Source organism: Tachyglossus aculeatus, chromosome 14, assembly GCF_015852505.1.
Source record: "Tachyglossus aculeatus isolate mTacAcu1 chromosome 14, mTacAcu1.pri, whole genome shotgun sequence".
Taxonomy (NCBI): Eukaryota; Metazoa; Chordata; class Mammalia; order Monotremata; family Tachyglossidae; genus Tachyglossus; species Tachyglossus aculeatus.
In genome coordinates this window covers 58,276,622-58,302,325 of record NC_052079.1, presented here as the reverse complement: position 1 = coordinate 58,302,325, position 25,704 = coordinate 58,276,622, and the positions used below count along the sequence as shown (strand labels likewise).

The following is a 25,704-nucleotide window of genomic DNA, read 5'->3' as shown; positions in this document are numbered from 1 at the left end:
CACAGGTGGCCGGAGTCGCACTTGAGAGGAGGGAGGAGAGTTCCTCTGAGGATACCGCTGCCCCTAAGCCTCTTGGACCACAGAGCCGTTCTTTCGCATGCAGATCATTACGCAAACCCGCCAAAGAGCAAATTGAAAGCAGATATATTAAGGATAAATCATGTTTTCTGAGAGCTGGTATCTGTCCCTTACCTCTTCAGCAGTTTGATACTCACCCCATCCCCTCAGCACTTAGGTTAAGCACTTCTATGTATCAAACACCGTTCTAAGCACTGGGGTAGATAATAATAATAATGATGGCATTTATTAAGCGCTTACTATGTGCAAAGCACTGTTCTAAGCGCTGGGGAGGTTACAAGGTGATCAGGTTGTCCCACGGGGGGCTCACAGTCTTAATCCCCATTTTACAGATGAGGGAACTGAGGCCCAGAGAAGTTAAGTGACTTGCCCAAAGTCACACAGCTGACAAGTGGGGGAGCCGGGATTTGAACCCATGACCTCTGACTCCAAAGCCCGGGCTCTTTCCATTGAGCCACACTGCTTCTCTACAAGCTAAGCGGATTGCGTCCAACCCGACTTGCTCATATCCACCCCAGCGTTTAGTACAGAGCCTGGCACGTAGTAAACACTTAACAAATACCATGATTATTATAATAGCTTGGACACAGTCCTTGTCCCACATGGGAACACAGTCTTAATCCCCATTTTACAGATGAGGTAACTGAGGCACAGAGAAGTGAAGTGATTTGCCCAAGGTCACGTGGCAGACAAGTGGCAGAGCTGGGATTAGAACCCAGTTCCTTCTGATTCCTAGGCCCATACTCTGTCCAGTAGGCTATGTTGCTTTTTTATGTTCTCCCATTTCCCCTACCTGTAATTCATTTTAGCATCCAACTTCTTCTGTAGGCCATAAGCTCCCCTCTAGACTGTAAACTTGTTGTGGGGCAGGGATTGTGTCTACAAACTCTATGGTAGTGTACCCTCCCAAGTGCTTAGTACAGCGCTCTGCACACATTAGATTATGAGCTCTCTGAGGGCAGAGATTGTGTCTACTAACTCTATTGTATTCCGTGGTATGCTATTGTGCTCTCCTAAAAGCTCTGCATGGAGTAAGTTCCAATTGATTGATTGATCGCCTGATTCTCCTCCTTCACCCCTCTCCCTGACCCCATCCCCATTAAATCTGTAGATTTAAGTCAATTAAGTTAATTTAAATTTGGAAAAGCAGTACGGCCTAGTGGATAGAGCCTGGGCCTGGGTCTCAGAAAGACCTGGGCCCTAATCCCAGCTTGACCAGTTGTCTGCTGTGTGATGCTGGGCAAGTCGCTTAACTTCTCTGTGCTTCCGTTACCTCATCTGTAAAATGGGGATTGAGGCTGTGAGCGTCATGTGGGACATGGACTGTATCCAACCTGAATAGCTCGTATCTGCCCCAGCGCTTAGTAGAGTATCTGGCACATAGTAAGCTCTTAACAGATACCATTAAAAAAAGATCCTGGGCAGAGGAGGAGGCTGCTATCAGGGTTATCAGGAAAGAGTCAAAAAGCCACTAATATCAATAACCCTTTCCCCTCCATTTTTATTGTTGGCCTGCCTATCTTGTTGTGCTGGTTTTTCCAAAATGACTGGAGCATTCCTCCCCGTGTTTCTTATGTTGAATTTGAAAATTGGTTTCATCCCCCTAAAACTGACAGCCCCAATTCAATATCCTGAACGCTCCCCGTCCCCCAGAGCCATCCTAAGCTAGCTTATCCACTGGGCCCAAGGCAGAGGAGAAATAAGGAATTAATTTGTCTTGAATAGTGTTCAGATCCCAATTGGGTCAGTCAACCCACAGATCCTTCCTTTTTCTTCAGGAGCAGTTGGTTCTGGCTAAATTATCCAGATAATCATTCTCCACTTCACTCTGGTCAGTGAAGCCCAAACCCTGTTATAATAATAATAATAATCTTTAATGGTATTTGTTAAGTGCTGGGCTTGTTAAGAGGAGCAGCACAGGCCTAGGAGTCAGAAGGTCATGGATTCTAATCCTGGCTCCACCACTTGTCTTCTGTGTGGCATTGGGCAAGTGCTTCACTTCTCTGTGTCTCAGTTACCTCATCTGAAAAATGAGGATGAAGACTGTAAGCCCTATGCAGGATAGGGACAGCATCCAACCTAATTTGCTTGTATCCACCCTAGCGCTTAGTACAGTGCCTGGCACATAGTAAGCACTTAACAAATACCATTGTTATTATTATTATTATGTGCTGGGTGCTATACTAAGCACTGGGGTAGATTCAAGATAATCAAGTCCCTCATTGGCCCCACAGTCTAGCTAAGGACATCGAGGAAACCATCCCCTGGAATTTGTACAAGGCTTTGACTTTTCCAGAACACTTTCCCAGCCATCTATTTTTTGTCTTCACAACATCGCTGTGAGAGAGAGAGAGGAGGACCAGATGCTTCTCATTTTACAGAGGAAGAAACTGAGGCCCAGAGAAGGTAAGTGACTTGGCTGAGCTCACCCCTCGGTCTGGCGGCAGAGCTGGGACTGGAACCCTCATCCTGGCATCAATCAATCAATCAATCGTATTTATTGAGTGCTTACTGTGTGCAGAGCACTGTACTAAGCACTTGGGAAGTACAAGTTGGTGACATATAGAGACAGTCCCTACCCAACAGTGGGCTCACAGTCTAAAAGTGACCCAGACCTGTGGTCCTTTCACTGGGCTGCTCCAGAAAGCAAAGTGGCTTGTTTTAGGTGCCTTCTTCTCCCCCCGCCCTACTAATATCCTTCAGATGCATGGGGCTTGGCAGGACAATCTGCCATTAACTTTTTGCACAAAAGACAGCTGCGTCTCTACCCCCACCAGGGCAACTACCTGGCAAGCTAAAGAGAAAGAAAAGATTCTGACACGGATCCCCACTGTGACCGGGTCCTTCTGACTCTCAGGACCGAGCTCTATCCATGCTGCTCCTCTATATGGGCCAGGCACGTCACATCTCTGGTTTGTGTTTCATTCAGTTGTATGTATTGAGTGCTTACTGTGTGCTTCCTAAGCACTTCATTCTGCGCATTGCGTCCAGAGGGTGCTCAGTAAACTGCCTACTGTCAATGCTATCCCGACATCCAGCACTTAGTACAGTGCCTCCAGCGTTTAGTACAGTGCCTGGCACATAGTAAGCACTTAACGAATACCACAATTATTATCCGTACCCTCTAGAACAAGGCAAAAAATTGGTCTCGTGGTCAGACCTTTAACCCGATGAATCGGGGCCTGCCTCGTTGCCCGGGGAGACTGGTTCCTGAAGGTATGAGAAGTGCAAATAACCCCATACAGGCTGGTTGGCATTCCAGCCTTTGCAGTTCCCCCAGTGATCTTGTAGGGGACTGTGCCCAATCTGATTATCCTGTATCAATCGCAGCTGAGTACACCACTTGGTACACAGTGCTTGGCTCATAGTGAGTGCCTAACAGTCAGCACGATTATTATTAGGGGAAGTGCTATGAGAAGAAGTCACACCGCAGAGCACCGAGCCCACATAGGGGGGCTGGTCCCCCGTGTCCAGCTGGCCCAGCCCCTTTCCAGTTCTCATAGAGAAGCAGCGTGGCCCAGTGGAAAGAGCACGGGCTTTGGAGTCAGAGGTCAGAGGTTCAGATCCCAGCTCCGCCACTTGTCAGCTGTGTGACCTTGGGCAAGCCAATTAACTTCTCTGTGCCTCAGTTCCCTCATCTGTAAAATGGGGATTAAGACTGTGAGCCCCATGTGGGACAACCGGATCACCTTGTATCCCCCCAGTGCTTAGAACAGTGCTTTGCACATAGTAAGCACTTAACAAATACCATCATCATCATTATTATTATTATTAAATGGCACCAGGTGCTTTAAGTCCAGTCTTTTTTTTTTTTTCGGGGTCCAGCTTCCCCACTCCATGGCTCGGAAACTGGGCCAGACTTCGCGCTGACCCTGGGTCGGGGGAGATGCAGTGAGCGGCTCCGTGGCACAGGCCCGAGGGGGAGGGTCTCCAGGAGAAAAGCCCTAGGTTCAGGGGATCCACATGCTTCCACAAAATGGCATCCATGATGTCATCAGCCTTCCCTGCATACCCAGCAAGGGGCCCATGTGGCTTTAGACTGTCAGCCCACTGTTGGGTAGGGACTGTCTCTATATGTTGCCAATTTGTACTTCCCAAGCGCTTAGTACAGTGCTCTGCACATAGTAAGCGCTCAATAAATGCGACTGATTGATTGATTGATTTCGGGAGGGCGGCTGGTGGCCGCCTTATGCCATTCATTCATTCATTCAATTCAATCATATCTATTGAGCACTTGATGTGTGCAGAGCACTGTACTAAGTGTTTGGTAGAGTACAATATAACAATAAACCGGTACATTCCCTGCCTAAAATGAGCTTACAGTCTAGAGGGGGAGAAAGACAGTAATATAAATAAATTTACAGCCATGGTCCTCACTGCCCCAGATTCTCCTGCTCACCAAGCGCATCTCCCAAGGTCGCCCACCTTGGGAGACTCGCTTTCTCTTCCCGCAGACGCGGGGGTGGGGGGGAGGTCTGATTTAATGAGCTCATCTCTCCCTTCCCCTGACAGCTCAGCTCTTTCCTGTCCTCCCCCTCAGGCCCCTCGTTGGCTCCCACTGAAAACTGGCTTTCAGCCCCAGTGCTTCTCTCACCCTGGCCCCCCTCGAAGCTGAGCATCATTCATGGCTTAGTGGAAAGAGCTTGGGCTTGGGAGTCACAGGTCTTGGGTTCTAATCCCAGCTCCTCCACTTAGCAGCTGTGTGACTCTGGACAAGTCACTTAACTTCTCTGCGCCTCAGTTCCCTCATCTGTAAAATGGGGATTAAGACTGTGAGCCCCACATGGGACAACCTGATTACCTTGTATCTACCCCAGAGTTTAGAACACTGCTTGGCACATAGTAAGTGCTTAACAAATACCATCATCATCATCAATCAGTGGCATTTATTGAGCACTTTCTGTGTGGAGAACCCCGAACTAAGCACTTGGGCTACAGCGTGGAGACGCACGTAACTTAGTCATGGCCTGCCCACGCTCTGGCCGGGGGTGGGAAATGAGGCCCCTGAAAAGCCTTTGTTTTGGGGGAAGTAATAAGATGCTGCATTGATTATGAAAACAGACACAGGGTAGTAATTCAAAAAATAAGGCAAACTTCGGCTCTTCCAACCACACAAATATCTGTTTGGATTGAACCGTTCCAATTTAGCCCCACAAGCCAATTAGTTCCTTGGGAAACTTGCCCAGACCAGTCTCTTTGGCCTTTAGTGAAGCTTGTTTAGAGTTAGAAACGATCATCCGATTCCAGGGAATTGGAAAGCAAGGAGCACAGTCTCAAGGTTTATCGCCGAGGTGCTTAGTCCTGCCTGTGTCCAGAGGTGACCGGTTTTGAACTGCCCATGAACCACGCTGAGACTCCCGAAAGAGAGGACCGGGGTCAGAAGTCAAAGGTTAAAACTGTGACACCCCCCACCCCACCCCCACACGCACTTCTTGCAGAGCGGGATTCAAGGGTGACAAGTGCACACACCAATCCTACATCCACTGCTGAGGTTAGGCACCCCCCTCCTGCAGGAAGCCTTCCCAGATTAGCCAACTCGCCAGCATAATCTGTGACCTGCTTCACTCAGCACATCCAACCCTGCTCTTGAAGTAGGTATGGATACTTAGGTGGATTTTATGTCTCTCTGTCACCTCCTGGAGAGCTTCTCGGGGGCAAGAACTGTCTTTCGACAGGAATCCCAGCAGCAGCTCTGGGCCGGTTCCCTGCTGGGTGCTCAGGGAGGACTTATTAGTGGCTGACTGATTGTGAATGACTGACTGATAATAACTCTGGTATTTGTTAAGTGCCCACTATATGCCAGAGAAGCAGCGTGGCTCAATGGAAAGAGCCCAGGCTTTGGAGTCAGAGGTCATGGGTTCAAATCCTGGCTCTGCCAATTGTCAGTTGTGTGACTTTGGGCAAGTCATTTTAATTCTCTGGGCCTCAGTTCCCTCATCTGTCAAATGGGGATGAAGACTGTGAGCCCCCTGTGGGACAACTTGATTGCCTTGTAACCTCCCCAGTGCTTAGAACAGTGCTTTGCACATGGTAAGCGCTTAATAAATGCCATTATTATTATTAGTAGTAGTATCATATGCCAGGCACTGTACTAAGCACTTTGAGGGAATACAAGCAATTCAGTCTGAACACATTCCCTGCTAATTCAATTCAATTCAATCGTATTTATTGAGCGCTTACTATGTGCAGAGCACTGAACTAAGCGCTTGGGAGAGTACAATGCAGCAATAAACAGACACATTCCCTGCCCACAACTAGCTTATAGTCTAGAGGGCCACATGAGGCTCACAGTCTTAATCCCCATTTTACAGATGAGGTAACAGAGACACAGAGAAGCGAAGTGATTTGCCTAAGGTCACACAAGTGCAGAGCCAGGATTAGAACTCATGACCCATGATAGGCCGATTGGGGGTGGTGGGAGCGGGGGGCATAATGGCCCCTACAACTATCTGCCCTGGACTCTTAGCCTGGCCGAACCCTAGATCTCTGACCAGACCTGAGCGTGTCCAGTAAGAAAGACACAAAATGGTGGCTATCTGGCCTGCGAGCTCTTTGAAGCCTGATAAAAATTGTAGTATTTGTTAAGTGCTTACTATGTTCCAAGTGCTGGGGTAGATATAAGACCTTCAGGTCATCATCATCAATCGTATTTATTGAGCGCTTACTATGTGCAGAGCACTGTACTAAGCACTTGGGAAGTACAAACTGGCAACATATAGAGACAGTCCCTACCCAACAGTGGGCTCACAGTCTAAAAGGGGGAGACAGAGACCAAACATACGAACAAAATAAAATAAATAGAATAGATATGTACAAATAAATTAAATAAATTAATAAATAAATAAAGTAAAAAAATATGTACAAACATATATACATATATACAGGTGCTGTGGGGAAGGGAGGGAGGTAAGATGGGGGGATGGAGAGGGGGACGAGGGGGAGAGGAAGGAAGGGGCTCAGTCTGGGAAGGCCTCCTGTAGGAGGTGAGCTCTCAGCAGGGCCTTGAAGGGAGGAAGAGAGCTAGCTTGGCTAGGTCAGTCACAGTCCCTGTCCCATGTGGGGTTCATAGGCTAAGGGAGAGAGAGAATGGGTTTGGAATCCCCTTTTTATAGACTAGAAACCTGAGGCCCAGAGAAGGTAAATGATTTGCCGAAGGTCACACAACAGGTAAAAGTAGAGGATTAGAACCCAGGTCCTCTGACTTCCAAGCCAGGCTCTTTCCACTAGCCCACACTGCTTCTTATCAGCCCATCCCTTCCAAGCCCTGATTCCTCCTAACATCCCTGCTCCCTTTTTGTCGCCATGTTCCAAATAGAAAGTTGCCACCTGTGGCCCACCTTCTTTCTGAATTTCTCGCAGCCTGTGGCCTCTTACAGGCTCAGTTGACCAACGGCCAATCCTTGTCGCCATCCAGATAGGTCCCGGGTCTCCCTCCTCTGAGGCCTCACTATAGCCCTTCCCCTGATTTTGCATTATCCCGCACCCACACCCCCTTCGCCAGCCCTGTAACTCTCTGGGTCTCATTTTCTCCTCTGCATAGTGGGGATAAGATAGTCATTGCCCCTACTGCTTAGACTAGACAACAGATAACACAATTATTAGACTAAGAGCCCATCGAGGCCAGGGACTGGGTTGAATCTGATTAACTTGTCCCTACCCCAGGGCTCAGAACAGTGCTTGGCCCAAGAAATAACAATAATAACAATAATGATGACATTTACTAAGTGGTTACTAATCCAATCTGCCATTTATTTTGTGCCAGGCTCCCCTGCCAAGCTTCCTGAGGGCAGGGATCACGTCTTTCACCTCTCCTGTACGTTTCCAAGGGCAGGACTCAGTGCTCTGCACGCAGTAACCGGGGCTCCATCAAAACAATTGTTTGCTAAGACCTTCTGAGACCCATCTGCCCACAGCCAACTTCTTATTTCAAAAGGAAAAAAAGACATCTTTCAACGAGTCTGCAAAAGTGCTCTCCCCAGTCGCCTGGCCCGTGTTTCAGATATGCCTGGGTGATTTAGATATTCAGGAATTTGAAATTCAATTAAAATGTTCCTTGAATTGTGATTCTAAAAATGAGTCTGAAAAATGCAAACACAGTTCTGGCAGCTGTGGGAGATATTTTTGTAACTTGCTCACCCCACCCCTGCGCAGCCATCTCTACCGGAAGCCTAATTGATCTGACTCCATTCATTCTCCCTACATGAATATAGCCCCTTTGATTCCTCCCCATGAAAAGTTCCCAAACAAACATGAGATCCTTTGAAGCTAATAGTTGTTTATACATTTTTTAAGATTTTGTTTGAAAAACATTTCTGGGCCTTTGTTTGTTTTTTAAGAAAATGCTCTCCAAGAGATGTTCTTTTCATCTTCGGGAAGAACGAGGGCTCCCAGGAATTGTTTTCCCTTGCAGAAGCTAGCATGTTTGGGAGCAGGGGAGGCTTTGGGCTTACATAAACTTGCATTCCCCTGAGTAGATAGAGTCTTGCATGTCTATGAATCATAAGCCGAGGTCTTTAAGATTGAGAAATGCCCCCTGTCCTGTTAAAGGCGAGGCAGAGGACGGCCCTCCTTCCGGAAATATTTGTCAAGAAAAACACACCCGACAAAATAGCTTGTAGAGCCTGGGAAAGAACCAGATGGTTCTGAAGCAATCAATCAATTGATCAATCAATAGCATTTACTGAGCCCCTTCTGTGTGCAGAGAATAGTACGAAGTGCTTGGGAGAGCATAGTAGTTAGTAGAAACTGCATGGCATAGTGGATGGAGCACAGGACTAGGAGTTAGAAGGTCATGGGTTCTAATCCAGTCTTCGCCTCTAGTCGGCTGTGTGACTTTGGACAAGTCACTTCACTTCTCTGGGCCTCAGTTACCTCATCTGTAAAATGAGGATTGAGTCTGTGAGCTCCACACTGGACAGGGACTGGGTCCAACCGGATTTGCTTGTATCCACCCCAGCGTTTAGTACAGTGCCTGGTGTATAGTAAGTGCTTAACAAGTAACATAATAATAATTATTATTAGACATTATTTCCACCCTCAAGGGGCTTACAGTTTACTGTGTGTAGAGTCTCTGGTATCCACCCCAGCACTTAGTACAGTGCTTGGCACATAGTAAGCGCTTAACAAAAACCAAAAATCACAAAAACCACTACTACAAGAGAGGGAGTAGACAATTCTAGACTATGAGCCCACTGTGGGCAGGGATTGTCTCTGCTGCTGAATAGTACTTCCCAAGTGCTTAGTACAGTGTTCTGCACACAGTAAGCACTCAATAAATACGATTGAATGAATGAATGAATTCTTGCCCTTAAAGAGCTCGCAGTCCAGTAGGGAGACAGGAGCTCTAGTAATTTACAAATAAGAGGAAAAAGGAAAAGTGGATATGTATATGAGCTAGTGTTTAAATCCTGGGGTGTGGATGTCACTATCTCCTCCAAGACGCCTTCCCTGACTAAGCCCTTATTTCTTCTTCTCTCACTCCCTTCTTAATTGCCCTTGCACTTACATTTGTACTCTTTATTCACCCCTCCCTCATCCCTGCAGCACTTAAGTCCATATCCATAATTTGTTTATTTATATAAATGTCTGTCTCCCTGTCTAGATTGTAAGCTCACTGTGGGCAGGGAACATTTCTCCCAACTCTGTTAATACTGTACTTTCCCAAGCCCTTAGTATATTGCTCTGCACACAGTGAGTGCTCAATAAATATATTGATTGATTGATCTGTAATTTATTTTAATGTCTGCCTCCCCCTCTAGACTGTAAGCTCATTGTGGGCAGAGAATGTGTCAATCAACCCTATTGTATTGTACTCTTCCAAGTGCTTAATCCAGGGCCCCCCACACGAGAAATATTCAATAAATATCACGGCTCTATTGAGAGTTACATATGTGGGTAGTCTTAATAGAGTCTTAAAGGCTCACAGTCTTAACCCCCATTTTACAGATGAGATAACTGAGACCCAGGGAATAATAATAATAATGATGATGGTACTTGTTAAGCGCTTACTATGTGTCAAGCACTGTTCTAAGCGCTGGGGTAGATACAAGGTAATCAGGTTGTCCCCCGTGGGGCTCACAGTCTTAATCCACATTTTCCGGATGAGGTAACTGAGGTGCAGAGAAATTAAGCATCTTGACCAAGGTCACACAGCAGGCAAGTGGCAGGGTCGTGATTAGAACCCATAATAATGATGGCATTTATTAAGCGCTTACTATGTGCAAAGCACTGTTCTAAGCGCTGGATGACCCATGACCTTCTGACTCCTAAGCCTGGGCTCTAGCCACGATGCCCTGCTACCATTGACTCATTCAAGGTCACCCGGCAGATTGTCTCTGTTTGTTGCCGAATCGTAATAATAATAATAATGATGGTATTTGTTAAGCACTTACTATGTGCCAAGCACTGTTCTAAACGCTGGGGTAGATACAAGGTCATCAGGTTGTCCTACATGGGGCTCACAGTCTTCACCCCCATTTTACAGAGGAGGTCACTGAGGCCCAGAGAAGTGAAGTGTCTTGCCCAAGGCCACACAGCAGACAAGCGGTGGAGCCAGGATTAGAACCCACATACTCTGACTCCCAAGCCCGGGCTCTTGTCACTAAGCCACGCTGCTTCTCAACTGTACTTTCCCAAGCGCTTAGTACAGTGCTCTGCACACAGTAAGCGCTCAATAAATACGATTGATTGATTGATATGTTTGTACATATTTATTACCCTATTTATTTATTTTATTTGTACATATTTAGTCTATTTTATTTTGTGAATATGTTTTGTTTTGTTGTCTGTCTCCCCCTTCTAGACTGTGAGCCCGCTGTTGGGTAGGGACCGTCTCTCGGTGTTGCCAACTTGGACTTCCCAAGCGCTTAGTCCGGTGCTCTGCACACAGTAAGCGCTCAATAAATATGATTGAATGAATGAATGAATGAATGAATGAATGAATGAATGAATGATGGAATGATGGAATGATGGAATGACTGAAAGAAGTGGGCCCAGGCCCAGCCGGACCCTGGCAGGGGAGTGGGGTGGGCGGGCCAATGTGCAAAGCCTCCCTGCACCGGGGCGGTGTCCCCTGCTGATCCCCGCCCCTCTCTGTCTGTCTGTCTGTCTGTCTTTCTGTCTTTCTGTCTCTCTTTCTGTCTTTCTGTCTGTCTCCCCGGGCCCCAGGACGAACCCCCCAATCCGGCTTCCCAGATCCGGCAGGAGATGATGCATCCCCTCTGGGCTGCTCTGGCCCTCACCTGCCTGCAGCTCTGCCCAGGTAAGACCCCCCCACTCTCCCCAACCCCCCAACCCCTGCAGCCCCCACCCACCCTGATGATGATGGCATTTGTTAAGCGCTTACTATGTGCAAAGCACTGTTCTAAGCGCTGGGGGAGGTTACAAGGCGATCAGGTTGTCCCACAGGGGGCTAACAGTCTTAATCCCCATTTCACAGATGAGGTAACTGAGGCACAGAGAAGTGAAGTGACTTGCCCAAAGTCACAGAGCTGACAGTTGGCAGAGCCGGGATTTGAACCCATGATCTCTGACTCCAAAGCCCGGGCTCTTTCCACTGAGTCACGCTGCTTCACCCTGGCTCTCGGTGGGCAGCGGGGTGCCGGACCCTGGAATCCCCTCCCTCTCACCGGGCTGCTAATAATAATAATGATGCTGGTATTTGTTAAGCGCTTACTATTGACTTGTACTTCCCAAGCGCTTAGTACAGTGCTCTGCACACAGTAAGCACTCAATAAATATGATTGAATGAATGAATGTGCCAAGCACTGTTTTAAGTGCTGGCGGGGGGGAGGAAACAAGGAAATCAGGTTGTCCCACATGGGGCTCACAGTCTTTATCCCCATATTACAGATGAGGGAACTGAAGCACAGAGAAGCTAGGTGACTTGCCCAAAGTCACACAGCTGGCAAGCGCTTAGTACAGTGCTCTGCACTCAGTAAGCTCTGAATAAATGTGATTGAATGAAGCAGTAGAGTGGGGATTAGAACCCATGACCTCTGACTCCCAAGCCTGGGCTCTTTCCACTGAGCCATGCTGCTTTTCTAATCTTGGGGCATTGATGGGTATGGGGGCTAGCTTCCTGGGGGCACCCTCCTTCCCTCCTGGCTGCAAGTCTCGGGGCATTGATGGTTTTCGGGGGGCTAGCTTCTTTCTCTCTTGGCTGTTAATCTCGGGGCATTGATGGGTTTGGCAGGCCTAAACTCCTGGAGGCACTCCCCACTCCGGCCTGTGAGTCTCAGGGCATTGATGGGTTTGGGGGCTAGCTTCCCGGGGGCACCCTCCTTCTCTCTTCGCTGCTAATCTCAGGGTATTGGTGGGTTTGGGGGGCGGCTAGGTTCCTGGGGGCACCCTCGTTCTCTCCTGGCTGCTAATCTGGGGGCATTAAAGGGATGAGGGAGGTTAGCTTCCCGGAATGCCCCCTCTTTTTTCCATCCCTCACGATGGCCATTATTGATTAGGGAGAGGGTGGGCAAGGTTGGGGCTTCAGAGACATTGGAAGCCGTGGGCGGGGGGTTAGCGGAGGGCAGAACTGCAGGTGGGAGGCAGAATGGACCCAGATTTGGGGTCAGGGGGAGGCAGGTGCAGGTGGGATGGATGGAGGAGCCCCTGCTCCCCAAGCCTGGGCTGCAATAGGCAGAGGGGAGAGTGAAGTAGGGGCAAGACCAGCCTCATTACTTAGCAGTTGGGCCACGGGAGGCAGGAACCCTCAGCCCAAGCTGCAGCACCAGGGATGGGGGGGGATGGGGGGAACCGGGGGCAGTTGGGCCTGAGACTCGCCCATCCCTCGTTCTCGGCAGGACACTCTGTCTCCCACATCCCCCCCACCATGCTCCCCCATCCGCCACACCCACCTTCCCTGGGCCTGGGAACCCTAGAACAGGGCACTGAGACCACACTTGAGAGAGCCAGTCACCCCAAAAAGGGAGTGGGAGTGTGTGTGGAGGGAGAGCCTGCGGTGACTTGTTTAACTCGGCCATGGGGACAGTGCCCTCCTCCTCTTCCTCCTCTTCCTCATAACAATAATAATAATACCAATAATAATTACCACGAAATTTGTTAAGCACTTGCTATATGCCAAGCATTGTACTAAGCGCTGGGGTAAATACCAGATCATCAGGTCCCACATGGGGCTCACAGTCTAAGTAGGAGGGAGAACAGGAATTGAATCCCTATTTTGTAGATGAGGGAACTGAGGCACAGAGAAGCCAAGTGACTTGCCCAAGGTCCCACAGCAAATGTGTCATAGAACCCAGGTCCTCCGACTCCCAGGCCATGCTGCTTTTAATGCTTCAGTCACATTCATTCACTTTTCTTGATTACTCCACCTGTATGTGTTTTAATAGTCTATCTGCCCCTTTAGAGTGCAAGCTCCTTGTGGGTAGGGAATGGGCAAGTTCTCCCTTTTGTACTTTCCACCCAGTGGTCCCTCGATAAATCATATTTCTCCTACTCTTTTCCCGCTCCTCCTGGTCTCTGCCAGCTGCCGACATCAAGCCTCAGATCGCCAGTTTGGCATTTGCCACCAACAACCCTACCCTCACGACGATCGCCCTGGAGAAGCCCTTCTGCATGTTCGAGGGCGCCGCCTCTGCCACGTTGCCCTCCAAGATCTACCTCTACGTCATGATGGACTCCGGTAGGTTCCCTCCGCTCCTCATATCTAAATGCCAACCACCCGAGTTTCCACCCTCTGCCTCCCATCTCCTCACTGGGCTGGTCCCAGACACCGGGAAGTTCCCATCCGCCGCTTTTGGGAAAAGAGAATGAGACTGGAAGCACCTTCCTTGTGGGCATGGATTCTGTCTATCAGCTCTACTTATTGTACTCTCCCAAGCCCTTAGTATGGTGCTCTGCACACTATAAGTGCTCAATAAATGCCATTGATTGAGTGATTGAGGTGATTGGGGTGAGTGAGGCGCTGATCCCGGCTGCATCGGGAGGTCCCCCCTTCCCCCGTCCCCCCCTTAACCCCTTTGCCCCCTTGTTTCATTTCCCCCCTTCTTTCTTTCCCCCCCCCCCCCTTCTTTCTTTTCTCCCCTCAGAAGCAGCGTGGCTCAGTGGAAAAGTGCGGGCTTGGGAGTCAGAGGTCATGGGTTCGAATCCCACCTCCCCCACATATCTGCTGTGTGACCTTGGGCAAGTCACTTCACTTCTCTGTGTCTCAGTTCCCTCATCTGTAAAATGGGGATTAAGACTGTGAGCCCCACATGGGACAACCTCATCTCCTTGTGTTCCCCCCAGCGCTTAGAACAGTGCTTTGCACATAGTAAGCGCTTAACAAATACCAACATTATTATTATTATTATTGAGAGATGCCCAGAGGAAGGTGGACTTTATCCTGGCAGCGGGAGCCCAGCCTGATCCCTGGTGCCTGCCTGTGATTCCCAAGTCTACATCTCCAGCCCTGACACCTCTCCTTCCCTGAAATCTCGCATTTCCTCCCTCCTTCAAGACATCTCTACTTGGATGACCCTCTGACACCTCAAAGTAAACATGTCCCAAACTGAACTCCTCGTCTTCCTACCCAAACCCTGTTCTCCCGCTGTCTTTCCCATCGCTGTAGACAACACCATTATCCTCCTTACCTCACTAGCCCATAGCCTTGACGTTCTCCTCGACTCATCTCTTTCGTTCCACCCACATATTCAATCTGGCACCACTAAATCCTGTTAGTCTACCTTCACGACGTGGCTAAAATCCACCCTTTCCTCTCCATCCAAATTGCTACCCTGCTGATCCAAGCACTTATCCTATCCTATGGGAAGCAGCATGGCGTAGTGGATAATTCCTGCCCCGCCACTTGTTTGCTGTGTTGCCTTGGGCAAGTCACCTAACTTCCCTATGCCTCAGTTACCTCATCTTTAAAATGGGAATTAAGACTGTGAGCCCCATGTGGGAAATGGACTGTGTCCAACCTGATTTGCTTGTATCCACCCCAGTGCTTAGTACAGTGCCTGACACATAGTAAGTGCTTAACAAATACCACAAGTATTATTAATTGTTAGTATTATTATCCTTCCTTGACTATTGCATCCGCCTCCTTGCTGACCTCCCAGCCTCCTGTCTCTCTCCCCACCAATCCATACTTTACTCTGCTGCACAAATCATTTATCAATGAAAACGCCCATGTTTTCCCACTCCTCAAGAACCTCTAATGTCTGCTAATTTGTACTGTACTCTCCCAAGTGTTTAGTATAGTGCTCTGCACATAGAAAGTACTCAACGAATACCATTGATTGATTGGTGGTGTGGGACTGATTGAGAGGCCAGAGGGAGAGACAGACAGAAATCGTTTAGAATTCTCCAACCAATTCTTTTTTATTTAAATGGCATTTTTTAAGTGCTTACTATGTGCCGGGCACTGTACTAATTGCTGGTGTAGATTCATTCATTCATTCAATCATATTTATTGAGCGCTTACTGTGTGCACAACACTGTACTAAACACTTAGGAAGTCCAAGTTGGCAACATATAGAGATGGTCCCTACCCATCAGAGGGCTCACAGTCTAGAAGGGGGAGACAGACAACAAATCAAAACATATTAACAAAATAAAATAAATAGAATAATACATACAAGCTAATAATAATAATAATAATAATAATAATAATGGCATTTATTAAGTGCTTACTATGTGCAAAGCACTGTTCTGAGCTCTGTAGAGGTTACAAGGTGATCGGATTGTCCCACGGGGGGCTCACAGTCGAATCAAGTTGGACACAGCCCATGTCTCCCATGGGGCTCACAATCTTAATCCCCATTTTACAGATGAAGTAACTGAGGCACAGAGAAGTTAAGTTGCTTGACTAAGGTGACAGAGCAGACAGTTTTATTAGCATACTGTACCGAGTTCTTAGGCAAGTATAGCAGCAGCCAAAGTCAAAGGCCCTGCCCTTGAGGAGCTTACAATCTAATGGGGGACAAGATTAAAGCAGTGATACTGATGGTGTTTGTGAAGCCCCCTTGGATGGCAGTCACTGTACTAAACACTCGGGAGAGTATGCAGAGTACATACTGCAACAACTTTGTGCACTGAGTGCCTGCTGTCTACACAGCACCATACTACTACCACTAGTACTGAAGCAGCGTGGCTCAGTGGAAAGAGCACGGGCTTTGGAGTCAGAGGTCACGGGTTCAAATCCCGGCTCCCCCACTTGTCAGCTGTGTGACTTTGGGCAAGTCACTTCACTTCTCTCAGTTCCCTCATCTGGAAAATGGGGATGAAGACTGTGAGCCCCCGGTGGGACAACCTGATCACCTTGTAACCTCCCCAGCGCTTAGAACGGTGCCTTGCACATAGTAAGCACTTAATAAATGCTATCATTATTATTATTATTATTCCCTGGGCCTCAGTTACCTCATCTGTAAAATGGGGATTAAGACAGTGAGCCCCCCGTGGGACAACCTGATCACCTTGTAACCTCCCCAGCGCTTAGAACAGTGCTTTGCACATAGTAAGCACTTAATGAATGCTATCATTAGTACTATTGCCACTACATCACTGATGTAATCTCCCAAGCACTTAGTACAGTGTTCTCCTCATAGTAAGTGCTCAATGAATACCCTTGATTGGTTTTTTTTTGTCCTTCATATTTGAAGAAGACCCCATGTAAGGGGAATTTACTATTACTACAACTAGGGAAGCAGTGTGGTCTAGTGGAAAGAACACAGGGCTAGGAGTCACTGGTTTCTCTCCACTCTGGCCCAGCCTCCTTGCTGCTGCCCAAATCATCTTTCCAATCCTTAAACCATTAATACTAATTGTGGCAGTTGTAAAATGCTTGCTATGAGCCAAGCACTGTGCTAAACACTGGGGGAGATGCAACACGATCAGAGTGGACAAAGTCTACTAAGACACATCGGTGCTTAGAGGATGGAGCACGGGCCTGGGGATCACAAAGACTGGGTTCTAATCTGGGCTGTGTGACCTTGAGCGAGTTGCTTTGCTTCTCTGCGCCTCAGTCACCACATCTGTAAAATGGGCATTGAGAGCGTGAGCCCCATGTGGGACAAGGTCTGTGTCCATCCTGATTGACTTGTATCTACCTCAGTGCTTAGAACAGTGCATGGCACATAATAAATGCTTATTATTCATTCATTCAATCATTTATTGAGCACTTACTGTGTGCAGAACACTGTACTAAGCGCTTGGGAAGTACAAGTTGGCAACGTATAGAGACGGTCCCTAGCCAACAACGGGCTCACAGTCTAGAAGGGGGAGACAGACAACAAAACCAAACATGTGGACAGGTTTTGTTAAGCGCTTATTATTATTATTAATTAGTCCCTATCCCACAGGGGGTTCTCAGTCTAAGGGTGGAGGGTATTGATTCCCCATTTTACAGAGGAGGAAACTGAGGCACAGAGAAGTAGAGTGACTTGCCGAAGGTCACACAGCAGGTAAGTGACCGGCCCCCCCGTCCTCTGAGCCGGCCTGTGAGTTTTCCACCTGGCCAGGCTGCTTCTCCAAACCTTCCTTCCAAGCACTTAGGATAGTGCTCTGCACCCAGTAAGCGCTCAATCAATACGATCGACCGACTGCCTCCTCCAGTTACCCGTCTCCCTCCACTTCAAGCGAAGCTTCCCGACCGTTGGCTCCAAAGTTCTCGCCCTCTCGGCTCCCCCTCGCTGCTCTCCCCTGACCCTCTGTACCCTCTGTACGTATATGTATATATGTTTGTACATATTTATTACTCTATTTATTTATTTATTTTACTTGTACATATCTATTCTATTTATTTTATTTTGTTAGTATGTTTGGTTTTGTTCTCTGCCTCCCCCTTTTAGACTGTGAGCCCACTGTTGGGTAGGGACCGTCTCTAGATGTTGCCAACTTGGACTTCCCAAGCGCTTAGTACAGTGCTCTGCACACAGTAAGCGCTCAGTAAATACGATTGATGATGAGGATGTACCCCCACCCCTCTGACGTGAGCCCCCCGTCTTCCCCACAGTGGAAGCCCGGGTGGCACCAGTGCTGGACAACGGGAGCCATCCTCTCCGGACGACGGTCCAGCAGGCCGCGGGCGGCCGCCGGGGCCCATACTGGGCCGCAGCCTTCAGCGCGGCCCGGTGCGAGGACCTCCCCCGGCTGCAGGACGCCGGGGACCCTGCCAGGGCCCCCCAGATTCTGGACGCCTACCTCTTCCGCGTCGGCGGCAACACCACCTGTATGTGGGACCCCAACTACGCCGGGGTGTGCAACCCTCCCCTGGCCAAGAAGACCGGGTACAGGTGAGGAGTAAGAGTGGACAGGGGGCACAGATAGTAGGTACCCAGCACAAAGGCCTGTGGGAGGTGCTCCATTCACACGATTGATTGTAAGCTCTCTGTGGGCAGGGAATGTGCCTATTCATTCATTCATTCATTCATTCAATCGTATTTATTGAGCGCTTACTGTGTGCAGAGCATTGTACTAAGTGCTTTTAGACTGTGAGCCCACTCTTTTAGACTGTGAGCCCACTGTTGGGTAGGGACTTGTCTCTATATGTTGCCAACTTGTACTTCCCAAGCGCTTAGTACAGTGCTTTGCACACAGTAAGCGCTCTATAAATACGATTGATTGGGAACAATAATAATAATAATGGTGGTATTTGTTAAGCGCTTACTATGTGCCAAGCACTTTTCTAAGCGCTGGGGGGGCTACAAGGTGATCAGGTTGTCCCACTTGGGGCTCACAGTCTTAATCCCCATTTTACAGATGAGGTAGCTGAGGCACAGAGAAGTTAATTGGCTTGCCCAAGGTCACACAGCTGACAAGTGGCGGAGCCGGGATTCGAACCCTCTGGCTCCCAAGCCCTCGCTCTTTCCACTGAGCCACGCTGCTTCCCCTGCAAGTTGGCAACATACAGAGACGGTCCCTACCCAACAGCGGGCTCACAGTCTAGAAGGGGGAGACAGGCAACGAAACAAAACATGAGGACAGGTGTCAAGTTGTCAGAACAAATAGAATTAAAACTAAATGCACATCATTAACAAAATAAACAGAATAGTAAATATGTACAAGTAAAATAAATAGAGTAATAAATCTGTACAGACATATATACAGGTGCTGTGGGGAGAGGAAGGAGGTAGGGCAGGGTGGATGGGGAGGAGGAGAGGAAAAAGGGCTTTATTGTCATATTGTACTCTCCCAAGCACTTAAGGCAGTGCATTGTACACGGTAAGCGCTCAGTAAATACGATTGAATGAATGAATGATTGATTGATCGACAGGCCGACAGAGTAATTTTCTAGCGGCTGCACCGATCCTGGGTGATGCTGAATAGGATTTAAATCCCAAGAGGCCCCAGTTCTGAATAACAACAGTACTACTACTACTACTACTACTAATAATAATCACTGTTATTGTTGTTCTTATTATTATTTTAGCATCAAGCACTATCCTGAGTGCTGGGGTAATTATAAGACAATCAGGCCCCACATGGGGCTCACAATCTGCCACTTGTTTGATGTGTGACCTTGGGCAAGTCGCTTCACTTCTCTGGTCCTCAGTTCCCTCATCTGTAAAATGGGGATTAAGACTGTGAGCCCTATGTGGGACAGGGACTGTATCCAACCTAATTAACTTGTATCTACCCCAGAGGTTAATGCAGTGTCTGGCACATAGTAAGCGCTTAACAGATACTGTAAAAAAAATCTATGAGCAAAGGAGAACACATATTGGCTCAGTGGAAAGAGCCCGGGCTTGGGAGTCCGAGGTCATGGGTTCAAATCCCGTCTCTGCCAGTTGTCAGCTGTGTGACCTTGGGCAAGTCACTTCACTTCTCTGGGCCTCAGTGACCTCATCTGGAAAATGGGGATTAAGACTGTGAGCCCCCAGGGGGACAACCTGATCACCTTGCAACCTCCCCAGAGCTTAGAACAGTGCTTCACACATAGTAAGCGCTTAATAAATGCCATCATTATTATTATTATTATTATTATATTGAATCCCCATTTTCAATTGAGGGAACTGAGGCACAGAGAAGTGACTTGCTCAAGGACACATAGCTATCAAGTATGGAGCTGGGATTAGATCCAAGGTCCTCTGATTCCCAGGCCCGAACTCTAGGCACTAGGCCTCTGTGAGCCTCGTGTGGAACAGGGACTGTGTCCAATTCGATTTGCTCGTACCCACCCCAGCACTTAGTTCAGTACCTGGCACATAGTAAGCATTTAACAAATACCACAATTATTATTATTATTATTGTTATTATTATTACTACTACTACTACTACTACTACTACTACCTGAGGTTGTGTATGTGTATTTTCCCAGGTTCAAATATGTGTTGGTGAACACAACAAGCAATTCGGCTGAGGATCAGTCCCTCTGGTCGGACCCCATCAGGACAAAGCGCGGTAAGTCCTGCCATCCGCGGTCAGAATCGAGGCCCCCTCCTCCTTCCTTCCTTTGTCTGCTGTGTGACTTTGGGCAAGTCATTTCACTTCTCCGGGCCTCAGTTCCCTCATCGGTAAAATGGGGATGAAGACTGTGAGCCCCATGTGGGACAGGGACTGTCTCCAACCTAATTAGCTTGTATCTACCCAGAGAAGCAGCGTGGCTCAATGGAAAGAGCCCGGGCTTTGGAGTCAGAGGTCATGGGTTCAAATCCCGGCTCCACCAGTTGTCAGCTGTGTGACTTTGGGCAAGTCACTTCACTTCTCTGGGCCTCAGTTCCTCATCTGGAAAATGGGGATGAAGACCGTGAGCCCCCAGTGGGACAACCTGATCACCTTGTAATCTTCCCAGCGCTTAAAACAGTGTTTTGCACATAGTAAGTGCTTAATAAGTGCCATTATTATTATTATTACTTAGAATGGTGCTTGACACCTAGGAAGCGCTTAACAAATACCATTATTATTATTATTATTATTATTATTATTATTGTTCCTCCTTGCTGAGAGGAGCCGGCTTCTGCGGTCCAGGGGTCCCTCTGCACACGGACACCAGTTCTCCTTGTGGTGTCCCACCTCCCAGTCAGTTCTGGTATTCATTAAGCATTTACACTATGCTAAATGCTGGGGCAAATTTGAGATAACTGGGTCAGACACAGTCCCTGTACCATTCTTGGGAGGGAGGGACAGGAGGGAGCTTATCCCTATTGTACAGATGTGGAAACAGAGGCCCAGAGAGACTGAGTGACTAGACTACGGTCACACAGCAGTTTGGAGGTAGAGCCAGGTCTTGAACTCTGGTTTCCTAACTCCCGGCGCTGGCCTCTGCCCGCTAGGCTGAGTCGCCTCTCTGCCCAAGGGCTCCCCAAAGATTACACTGCCCTACAAATGCAGAGGGGGGCTGTGTCCAACCCAATTTGCTTGCACTTTGCACTTTCTCCAAACCCTCCTTCCAAGCACTTAGGATAGTGCTCTGCACCCAGTAAGTGCTCAATAAATATTGTTGACCAACTGCCTCCTCCGGTTACCTGTCTCCCTTCACGTCAAAGGAGCCTGTTGGCTCCAAAGTTCTCACCTGGTGCCATCTTCCCACCCTCTCGGCTCCCCCTCACCGCGCTCCCCTGACCCTCTGGGTCCCCCGTACTCCTCTGATGTGTACCCCGCATCTTCCCCACAGCAGAATTACAATTAGTACAGTGCCTGGCACATAGTAAGTGCTTAATGATTACAAAAAGGAATCTGAAGGAGTTCTTCTCCACTGCTAGGATGGTTGAGGGGGGGGGGTTTTCCATCCTTCTGGATGGTGGCTACCAGTCCTCCCAGCCCCCGGCCATGGTGGCGGGACCCCGTGAAGGGCCCCGGGTGGGCGCTGACCCCTTCCGGGGACTCCTGTGCCATCCAGCCCTGCCGTGGTCGCACTTGGACACCTGGCCAGGAAGGAGGAGCGGGAGCATGATAGTCATCACATCCATCCTGAGCTCTCTGGCGTTCGTCCTGCTGGTCGGCCTGGCCGCCGCCATCACCTACCGTATCCTGTGAGTAGCCTCCCCTCCCGCTTCCCGCCCTCTGCCCCGTAGCCCACACTTCACCCCTCTCCGCCGTCCCCGTTCCTCATGCTCCTCAGCCGTCCCAGCATAATCCCCAGGTTGGCTTCCTAGCTTGCACTCTGCCCTCCTCCTTCCCTGCCCATCGTCCCAACGCTTATCCCTGTGTGAATATCATTAGACGGTGTCTCCCCCACTAGATCGAAAGCTCACTGTGGGCAGGAAATGTGTCTGTTTAGTGTTATACTGTACTCTCCCAAGCACTTAGTACAGTGCTCTGCACACAGTAAGTGCTCAATAAATACGATTGAATGAATGAATGAACATGAGAGAAAGAGAGAGAAGCAGCATGGCCTAGTGAATAGAGCACAGGCCTGGAAATCAGAAGGACCTGGGGTTTATTCCGGCTCTGCCTCTTGTCTGCTGTGTGTGGCCTCAGGCGAGTCACTTCACTTCATCATCAATCGTATTTATTGAGCGCTTACTGTGTGCAGAGAACTGTACTAAGCGCTTGGGAAGTACAAGTTGGCAACACAACTTCTTCACTTCTGTGAACCTCAGTTGCCTCTCCTGTAAAATGGGGATTTAGAGTGCGAGCCCCATGTGGGACATGGACTATGTCCCACCTGATTAGCTTGTATCGATCCCAGCGCTGATTGGTTGTATTATTATTGTAACTGTGAAGCACTTACTATGTGTCACATGAACACTATTCCAAGTGCTGAGGTAGATACAGGTTAATCAGGCTGGACACAGTCCCTGTCCCACATGGGGCTCACAGTCTAAATAGGAAGGAGAATAGGTACTTAATCCCCATTTTACAACTGAGTAAACTGAGACACAGAGAAGTGGAGTGACTTGCCCATGGTCACACAACAAGCAATTGGGCCAAGCTGGCATTAAACCCTAATATCTCTGACTCCCACATCTAAGCTCTTTCCACTGTTAGGCTGCTTCTCAAATGCCCCACAGTCAATTTGCTTATATTAATTAACCTATTTGTCAATCTTGTCCTATCTGCCTTCTCCACAAGAGTGTAAGCTCCTCATGGACTGGGACTTTATCTTATGTTCTGGTTGAAACGTCCCAAGCATTCAGTACAGTGCCTTGCACCCAGATGGGGCTCAATAAATACCTTTACTATTACTATTACTATTACTACGACTACTACTACTACTACTACTACTACTACTACTACTACTACTACTACTACTACTACTACTACTACTACTACTACTATTACAACTAGGGAAGCAGCGTGGCTCAATGGAAAGAACCTGAGCTTTGGAGTCAGAAGTTATGGGTTCAAATCCCAGCTCTGCCACTTGTCAGCTGTGTGACTTTGGGCAAGTCACTTCACTTCACTTACCTCATCTGTAAAATGGGGGTTAAGGCTGTGAGCCCCTGTGGGACAACCTGATGACCTTGTAACCTCCCCAGCGCTTAGAACAGGGCTTTGCACATACTAAGTGCCTAACAAATACCACTGTTATTATTATTATTATTATTACTACTACTTCTGCTTAGTATAGTGTTCAGCACCCGGTAGGAGTTCAGAACAGTGCTCAACGCCCAACAAGTGCTCAGTTGCAATGATAATAATAAAAACTGTGGTGTTTGTGCCAGGCACTGTACTAAGCGCTGGGGTGGATACAAACCAATCGGGTTTGACACAGTCCCACGTGGGGCTCAGGGTCTTAATCCCCATTTTACAGATGAGGTCACTGAAGCCCAGAGAAGTGAAGTGACTTGCCCAAGGTGACACAGCAGGCAAGTGGCGGAGCCGGGATCAGAACCCAGGTCCTTCTGATTTCCAATCCCGTGCTCTGCTGCTTCTCTACAGCAGTATGGCTTGATCTGCGGGGGAAATCCCTCCGGGACTTGGGTTCACGGACCTTTTTTGAACAGGGCCTCGGACGGTTCGGAGGTGGAGACAAGACACGCGTCTCAAGTGACCCAGGAGGCGGCCTCTGGAGCCCCTTACTCATCCGCGAGTCGGGGGGTGGCACCGGAGAGGGCCGAGGCCTACGCCGGCAACCTCCCCTGCTGACGCGCAAGAAGGGACGGGGACTTCTCTCCCGCAGCCGAGGAGACGGTTCGCAGGTCGCTCGCCGGAATTTGAAATGACTCGGGTTGCCGACTCTTTATGTGCCCACCACTGAGAGTTATCGAGCACCTACTGAGAACCAAGCACTGTCCTGAGCGCTGGGGAGAATACCACAGCACGTTCTGCGCTCCCTGGGAGATCACCCTCTAATGGAGTATACTCCCAAGCGCTTAGTTCAGTGAATGGTGCTCAGTAAACAGCATTATGATCTGGCACCCCCCTGCCATCTTACTGTCACCAAAGATGACAGGGGATCAGAGGATAACTTGAGATCTTCGGGGATGACAGTGGATGGGGTGAGCCTGAAACCGTTCTCGTTCCATCAGTCAATCAGTGTAATTTATTGGGCTCTTACTGTGTGCGGAACACTGGACTAAGCACTTGGGAGAGTATCATCTAACAAAGTTGGTAGACGGGTTCCCTCCCCCCTTCTAGACTGCGAGCCCGTTGTTGGGTAGGGATTGTCTCTATTTGCTGCCGAATTGTACTTTCCAAGCACTTAGTACAGTGCTCTGAGCACAGTAAGCGCTCAATAAATATGACTGAATGAACGAATACATGTCATGACCACTCCTGCTGTGGAGAGTGTGGAGAGAATAATAATTATGGTAATTGTTAGGCACTTACTAAGTGCCAAGCACTTTTAGACTGTGAGCCCACTGTTGGGTAGGGACTGTCTCTATATGTTCCCAACTTGTACTTCCCAAGCACTTAGTACAGTGCTCTGCACACAGTAAGCGCTCAATAAATATGATTGATTGATTGATTGATTGTTCTAAGCGCTGGGGTACATACATACAAGGTAATGGGTTGGACACAGTCCCTATCTCACAGGGAGCTCACAGAGGTGAGGGAACTGAGGCACTGAGGAGTGAAGTGACTTGCCCACGGTCACCCAGCTGACAAGTGGCAGGACCGGGATTAGAACCCATGACTTCTGACTCCCAAGCCCAGACACTAGGCCATGCTGCTTCCCATGAGAAGAAGGAAGGCGGAGGAGGGAAGAAGGTAGAGAGAGTGGCTGCATCAATCATGGAAATGAACACTGGCCTGGGGCTGAGGCCCAATGAGTGTGGGCAGTGAGCCAAAAAGAAATGGGATGTCCCCTGTCTCCTGCAATTATTGCCGCACTGGAGCCAGGGGGAGGGAGAAATTCTGGGAATATTTTCTTCTGTTCATGGCACTGACTTCTTCAATAGTGAGGGCAAGCACTGTGTCATGGTGGTGGATTGTCTACACTTTAAGCCTCCCAAAGTTCTCAAATACCCCTGGACCACAATTATCTGGGTTTTCCCCGCAAAAGTTGTGGCCCAGTTAGTGCATCAAACTGGACGGAGAGGAAAGAGTTAGGTGTTAGATGGTCCAGGCTGGGTCATCGGGGGAGAGTTAGGGATGGAGAGGGGAGAGTCGGGGGGTGGGATGGTCTGTGCTGGGTCACTGGGGAAAGTCAGGGGTGGAGAGGGGAGAATCAGTGGCGTTGGATGGTCCGTGCTCGGTCACTGAGGGAGAATCAGGGATGGAGAGGGAAGAGTCGAGGATCTTGGATGGTCCATGCTGGGTCATCGGAGGAGAGTTAGGGATGGAGAGGGGAGAGTCAGGGGG

The 25,704-nt window shown here is 48.7% G+C and overlaps 2 protein-coding genes across 2 annotated transcripts in view; one reads left to right on the top strand and one right to left on the bottom strand.

Annotated features, from left to right (window-relative positions):
- The window catches only part of KIAA0930 (KIAA0930 ortholog), a 37,171-nt gene extending 33,106 nt beyond the window's left edge, over positions 1-4,065 (bottom strand). The window contains exons 1-2 of the mRNA XM_038756097.1: positions 3,913-4,065; positions 3,200-3,202 (exon numbers count right to left, since the gene is read on the bottom strand). Of these exons, the coding sequence (XP_038612025.1) occupies positions 3,200-3,202; positions 3,913-4,065 (156 nt within the window). The remainder of the gene's footprint in view (positions 1-3,199; positions 3,203-3,912) is intronic.
- A 7,193-nt stretch (positions 4,066-11,258) lies between these two features.
- UPK3A (uroplakin 3A) overlaps positions 11,259-25,704 on the top strand; it is a 37,110-nt gene continuing 22,664 nt past the window's right edge. Inside the window, exons 1-6 of the mRNA XM_038756932.1 lie at positions 11,259-11,338; positions 13,559-13,714; positions 18,029-18,308; positions 20,333-20,415; positions 21,854-21,986; positions 23,904-24,098. Coding sequence (XP_038612860.1) covers positions 11,284-11,338; positions 13,559-13,714; positions 18,029-18,308; positions 20,333-20,415; positions 21,854-21,986; positions 23,904-24,045 — 849 coding nt within the window. The 5' untranslated portion in view covers positions 11,259-11,283 and the 3' untranslated portion in view covers positions 24,046-24,098. The remainder of the gene's footprint in view (positions 11,339-13,558; positions 13,715-18,028; positions 18,309-20,332; positions 20,416-21,853; positions 21,987-23,903; positions 24,099-25,704) is intronic.